This window comes from Microtus ochrogaster, unplaced genomic scaffold (assembly GCF_000317375.1).
Source record: "Microtus ochrogaster isolate Prairie Vole_2 unplaced genomic scaffold, MicOch1.0 UNK57, whole genome shotgun sequence".
Classification (NCBI taxonomy): Eukaryota; Metazoa; Chordata; class Mammalia; order Rodentia; family Cricetidae; genus Microtus; species Microtus ochrogaster.
Window position 1 is genome coordinate 2,163,441 of NW_004949155.1, and position 7,221 is coordinate 2,170,661.

General features: G+C 42.9%; 1 protein-coding gene across 1 annotated transcript; it reads left to right on the plus strand.

Moving 5' to 3' along the window:
• Positions 1–4,223: 4,223 nt before the first annotated feature.
• On the plus strand, positions 4,224–4,535 carry LOC106144409 (DPH3 homolog; the record flags this gene model as incomplete). Its single annotated transcript, XM_013354661.1, has 1 exon — positions 4,224–4,535. A coding segment is annotated over one exon (312 nt), but the record flags the coding sequence as incomplete, so codon positions are not given.
• Between the last annotated feature and the right edge of the window lie 2,686 nt (positions 4,536–7,221).

Below are 7,221 nucleotides of genomic sequence, written 5' to 3' on the forward strand. Positions count from 1 at the left end.
GCAGGAAATTTCAAAGACAGTTCAGTCATTTTCTGCTGTGTCCTGTAGAATGTGTCACAGACTCTTTCATGAGTCAGGAACCCCGAAAGACCGTCTCACCTTTAGGCAAGTTCAGCAGTCCTCTCTCTGTGGGTTCTCTGTGTTCAGTTTATGCATCAGTTCAGGCAAGAGCAGTTTCTTGCTCAAATGGCTATCAAACTCCATAAGGAGCCTCTTCGATGCCCATCTTGCTCTTGAAGTAGCTGGTGCTGCCAGGAGCAGATGTGTCTCATTGCCATGAAAAACCCTAAGTTATTAAAACATTAAATGCCAAATTCTGTAGTCTTAGAAAGATATGAAGAATGCCTATCTAATTGAAATATATCTCTATATATCTAGAAAATCTAACTAACATAACTACAAATTTGACTATTATAGATGATTATTCATTAGCAACCTATATTTCCTAATTATACATTACATTTTAAATGAACTACACAATCACAATACCTTAATCAATATCAGAAATACATATACATATGACAGAATTGACCTTAAAGTCCATACCAATGCAAATTATTCATACCTATATCATATCCCCCTTTAAGTGTAAAAGAACATTTATAAACAATATTTGGAAATATGGGCACAGTTATTTCTTCCCGAACTGCTTCCTGCTGAATGGGGCCATTGTTAATTAGGTCTTTCATGGTATAACCTGTATGCCAGGGTCATCTCAGTTGGCAGTTGAGTGAAGTAATTTTTTGAGGGTGTTCACAGCAACCTTTCAGGAGGGTGTGGTCTATCATACCATATTGTGATAGAAGCAATCCACAGGGTATCATCCTCTGTGAAAAAAAAGAAGACCCTCTCCAAAGCATCATATCCTTAGACCCAAATTCTGAAATCATAATACCCTTATTTCCATTCTGGTTTAGCTTGGCAGCCCATATAATGAAATGTCTCTCTGTACTTAGTTCCTTCACAGTCAAAAATTTTAAAGAAAACACAATGTACATAGTCCAGACTCTCTGAATTTTTCATTTTTACGTGGCTTATTTTTCTTTATTTGTTTTAATCTATAACTATCTGTACTCTGTCTCTTTAAGGACTTTACCCCCCTTTTTTAAGGGCATTAAGTTTATTCTTTATATTCTTTTTCTTCTCTCTCCCAAGCCTACATACATTCATCCAACAGTGTGACCGATTTACAAATCTTTTATGTCTGAATCTGTTCTATTGTGAATCTGTAATTTTTTTACTTTCCAGTAGCATTTCTTAAATTGTTAAGCGCTTCTTAAAAACTTAAGTTGCGCCACATAGGGGTAATACGGTACTGCCTGTATCCTGCCCAATCTAAACTTTAACTGCGCTGTTTTTATGGTAATTACGGTAGTTCCTGCCTGAGACCAGCACAGATCAGCATGGCAGAGCTGAGCCACTCCTGCCTCAGAGCCATTTGGTGCCCCTGAGTCACACACAGTTCCAGGCACACAGCAGTCCACATTGCCATCAAGCAAGCTGTAGAGCTTTACTCCAAATGCTCCATTCAAAAGCTCTGTCTCCCACAGGAGCCAGAGATTGCAATGGCGGCACAGCCCAGAAAACCGGCATTTTAAAACAGCCAGTTTTTTCTTGCTGCTGAGTCAGGAAAATTTCTTTGCGGCAAGCCACCCACAAACAGCCAAAAGTGTGTTAAACTCTCTCTCCCTTTTTTTATAGCCCTCTCAGGTTTTTAAGTGGATTTAGCCCATCACGTTGGCTGCCACTCTGTATTGATAGGAGCGGTGGGGCTGTGTCCCCGGCATCCGGCCACCCGCATGGCTAGCTTATGCCCCGAAATAATTACATGGAAACTGTATTCTTTTAAACACTGCCTGGCCCATTAGTTCCAGCCTCTTATTGGCTAGCTCTTACATATTGATCTAACCCATTTCTAATAATCTGTGTAGCCCATGAGCTGGTGGCTTACCAGGGAGGATCTTAACCTGCATCTGTCTGGAGTGGGAAAATCATGGCAATTCCCTGACTCGGCTTCTTTCTCCCAACATTCTGTTCTGTCTACTCCACTCACCTAAGGGTTGGCCTATCAAATGGGCCAAGGCAGTTTCTTTATTAATTAACCAATGAAAGCAACAGATTAGAAAAAAATCATTCCCACATCACTCACCTCTGGTGGGCAACCAAGACAATGGCAATAACTTGCATTTCTTCTGGGGTCCTTTGGGACCTCCCTGACCAGCAACTCATAGAAAGGAATCACATACCTGACACTCTTCCAAGCATTTTATACTTTGCTGGGAGATTGAAAATATACATATGTTGTTAGTTATTAATGTCTGAGTATATCATTAGAAGGTCTGAACATTCTTTTAGTTTTCCTGTATAGATCCTCTCATTCAGCCAGGGAACTTCCTTTGGGTCTTGGGGATATGCCCTCTTCTCTCCTTACCTCCCTGGATTTCTTCCTGATCTTCTTTATCTAGAATGTGTTTCCTTATTACCATTTTGTACCAGCTGCAGTTGGTATTGGGATAGATTTTAGGAGGAGCCAAAAGTTGGTTCTCGGGCAAATTGTCAGGCCTCGGATCTACAGGTTTCAGTTTGCACTCTGACTCTCAGAGAGCCAGGGCTCAGGAGCCTAGCTTCCATCTACACACCCAAGGCTTAACCCAAGGTGGGGGATTCTGGACCAAATCTTGCCATACAGTAATGTATAGTTGTTGATTGTGATGGGATCCTGGTCCTTCTTGGAAAACAATAGCTTTAATTTCAAAAATAATGATTAAATCAAAGGTGTCCTCTGGAGGCCAGGTGACACCAAGCGCCGGCCACTCTGAGGAGCAAAAAGTCTTCCATGGCCCTTTCTTTTTTTTAATGTTTATTTATTTATTATGTATACAATATTCTGTCTGTGTGTATGCCTGCTGGCCAGAAGAGGGCACCAGATCCCATTACAGACGGTTGTGAGCCACGATGTGGTTGATGGGAATTGAACTCAGGACCTTTGGTAGAGCAGGCAATGCTCTTAACCTCTGAGCCATCTCTCCAGCCCCCCAAGGCCCTTTCTTAATCTCAATTGATAAGTTGTGTGCTCTAGCCTTAACATCAGTGCAATGATCCAGAGTCAAACTCAGAGGGGTCGTCACAGTCTGTCCCATAATCAAAGTCACAAGTAAGACGAAACAGAGACCGAAGACACACAAACAAAGGCTAACAAAACCTAGACAGGCAAAACCACTCCAGAAATACAGATGGCTGGGAGGGCGTATAGTTCCTCCAATCTAGGAGAACTTCTGTATCCTCACCAGCACCCAGACGGGAATCTCCCAGGCATCCCTGAGGTCCCTCCTCACCTCCCGGGATGTCTCCCAGGGTGGCAGTTGATGATCTCCTAGCACATCTGCTGATCACTCTCTCCGTCTCCTCCTGAGACCCGAACGACTGCAAAACTGAAAGTACAGAACCTGAATTCAGTCGGCAAGGAAACACAAAGACACAGACAATGTCTCAACCTCTAAGTGGGTCTTCGGAGATGAGGGTGGTTGCCAATCCCAGGACAAGCCCCCAATGAAAGACCCCTGGAGTTGGAAGACTCTCACTCAAGTCTCGGGATAACAACCCCCCTCCCCCAAGTACTCACAAGAGACTGTCCTTGCTGTAATCACATGAGGTTTATTGACAGAAACCAGCGTGCTGGGGCAGAGACTCATCCCATGCAGGGGTAGAGGAGTTAGACCCCGAATAGCTGGGAGAAGGGGTATTTAAGGGAAGAAACCACAACCGAAAGTGGGTAGGGAGGGCATCATTGGAAGATTCTGAAAATACCAGTGATAATCACAAGGGGGTAACTCCCTGTTTCTCCAGATTGTTCTCAAGAATGTAATCTAACTTTGTGGTCAGACAGTTCTTGGAACAAAGCCACTGAACTGGCCAACCTAGATTTTTGGCTCTACTCTTCCTGCTAGGGGAGGGGGTCTGGATTTATCCTGACCTTTCACAACCAACCAACTAACCAACCAACCAACCAACCAACCAACGAACAAACAAAAAACTGAAGATGAATACATAAATATTCCGAAGGTACAATGGTGCCTATAGAATAACCACTCATTCTATAGAGCCGAGAACGTAGCTTCTCACAAGAGTTCTCTGATCTGATAAATCATTTAAAAAGTATTAAAAAAGAACCCCAGAGGCTCCTGGTACAGTTAGGGACACTGATGTGGTGGACTTGGTGACCATGGCGGGCGGTGTTTCATGACAAGGTGGAGATCGAGGACTTTCAATATGGCAAGGACTCAGAGACTTATTTCTACCCCTGTCCCTGTGGGGACTTCTCAATCACCAAGGAAGAGTTGGAGAGTGGAGAAGACGTGACAACGTGTCCTAGCTGCTCTCTCATTATAAAAGTGATTTATGACAAAGATCAGTTTATGTCTGGAGAAACAGTCCCAGCACCTTCAACCAACAAAGAGTTAAATGCTGAAGAAGCCCTCAGGAACCCAAATCCTGAGCAGCAGGAAATGAGCCCAGGTGGATGGATCAGGTGCTGAGTAAACCACCTCTCTACAAGACAGCTGTCTGTGGCTTGCTCTTCCATGGGCATGGATCATTATCAGCCGCTGAATTCATTACAAGAAATGAGCCTGTGACATGTCAGCCCTGGACTTTTTTTATTTTTTTATTTTTGAGACAGGGCCAGCCCTGGATTTTATACTTATACAGGATTGGAAGGATTCTTAATTGTTCATCTGAATTTAAAGGAAGGCGCTTTTTCTTTTTCCCAGGTGCATCATTTGAATATTATAAAACTAACTCATTTTTCCGAAAACATCATCATCCACTTTAATCCTGAGGCTTTTTATTTTATTTTTAAAGATTTACTGTTTTATTTTTATTGTGTGTGTGTCCATTTGTGTGGGGGTATATGCGTGTTGAGTACAGCTGCTCAGGAAGGCCAGAGGCATTGGGTTTCCTGGAACAGGAGTCCCAAATGGTTTTGAGCAACCCAACCTGGGTTGCTGGAACCCAGATTTGGGTTCTTTGAAAGCACAACACGTTCCCAACCTCTGAGCCATCTTTGCAGCCTGCAGGGTCTTTATTTTAAAAGCTAACATTTTGATGGAGTTGAGGAGCTGATTCAGATGAGGCCTTTTTCTGTCATTTGCTTTCTTGGAAACTTAAGGAAATCTGTGCCTTTCCTGGTTCTGCGCTCTGGCTCCTTTGGTAGCTAGTCACCTGACCTTGCTGGGACTGCATTGTTCCTGTTGGCAGTCATTCCTTCTGCTCTTCGTGCATAGAGTTCAGTCATGGTATTGACTGTGAGGCCACAGTTTCTCTATAACTTCCAGTTAGTGACTGAGGAGGGAAAAGCTAGACTGAAATGGTAGAAGAAACAGCTCCTGATACACGGTACATCCCTTATGTTAGGACAGGGGAAACAGAAACACAGCCAATGGAAGGAAACTGGTGTCAGTGAGAGGTGTCATGTCTGCCAAATTGGAAAATGAAAGTACATGAGTAATTTTGCTAGGTTGGAGCAAGTATTTCTGTATCTGGACCTTTATTTCTTGAAATGACAGAGGGGCCTACATTTCAGACAGAGGTTAGGTTGAGTCTTCATATAACAGCAATTGTAATATGTCACAGCCCGTGTGGCCACTAGTCCTAGTAAGTGACACCTCCACAGCAGAGGGTGAGCTTGAAAATATGAGCTGGCTCTAAATGGACATGCCCATGAGGGCACACTAATAAGCGCACACATAATGGTGTCTAAATCAGACATTCAGTCCTGTTAAGCAGGACTAACCTTGAGAAAGAAAAAACTGTGGAGCTGAACTATTACTCTTCCCTCACTGAGGATTGAGAGTAGCAAGAAGTCAGACTCAGTTGTGCAGAAGTTTGAAAAGTTTCTGTAAACACAGCTTTGCTGTGAATACACAGACTTGAAAGTGCATTGGTATCCAGCAGATTGGGGGTGTAGCTCCTGCAACTAAAATATAGCCAGTAGGACTGGAGAGATGGCTCATGGGTTAAGAGCACTTGCCCAAGATGATCTGTGTTTAATTTCCAGGACTCACATAGTTCACAACTGTCTGTAATTCCAGTTCCTGGTGTTCTCATGCCTTCTTCTGACCTTTGTGGATGCCAGGCATGCATGTGGGGCACAGACACAGATGCAGACAAAACACCCATACAACTAGATAAAATTCTTTTTAAAAAAGAAAGAAAATAGCTAATAATTATGCTATACCCACCCACTCAAAAACTAAAACAAAAACAAAATAGAGTTTTGAGTCTCATTCTGAGGATTCCTGGAGGCAGGATCACCATTTTGGACTGAGGTAGAGGTAAGAACCAGTGACTGGTTGTTTCACTTTTATGACCTTCAAATTGAACTCCAATATCTGTCTTTCTGTTGTTATTAATAGTCCCACATTTTATTAAGAGTCAATGCCTGTCTGTTTTGTTTTTCTGACCTACAGGTTGAACCCAAATATCTGCCTCTGACTTTTTATTAATCGTGCTACGTCTAGTTCCTGGACTGTGCTCAGTCTCAGACCCACCTTCAGATGACTGGGGCAGGCAGAACGCTCTCAGCAGCACAGTGAAAAAGAAAGTATTTTCTACCCAAATAAAGAAAAACAGTTTTCCCTCAACTATACCAATACTACTGGCTACTAAATATGCCAGGGGCTTCACACAAAACAGGTCTCCAGGTCTCTGTACACACTAATGGATACCCTACAATTCAGTTCAGCCCTGACACTGTCATGTGTCATGTGTATCTAACACACACAGGTTGAAACCTATTTAAACACAGAAAGGGCTCATAATGGCATTCATACAACCATACTATGAACTGGGCTCCCTTCACACTGCAGAGTAGCTAGTCATGGTGGGTTCAACATGTGCAATTCCAGCATGCAGGAGCCTGAAGCAGGATTGCTACAAGTTTGAAGCCAACTAGGATTACCTATCCAGACCCCTTCTTCAAAAATAAAAACAAACCAACCAGCTACAAGCAAATTTAGCAGAATGTTGCTGGGAGCAGATTGAATAGCATCCACGTCTACACGGTCAGGGGATGGGTGAGTATGTGAGTATGGCACGGGGACTTCATTAGACAAAGGTCCAGACACAATTTGGAATGAAGGTGATTCATTTTTTTTAATTTTATTTATTTATTAAGGATTTTTGCCTCCTCCCTGCCACCGCCTCCCATTTACCTCCCTCTCC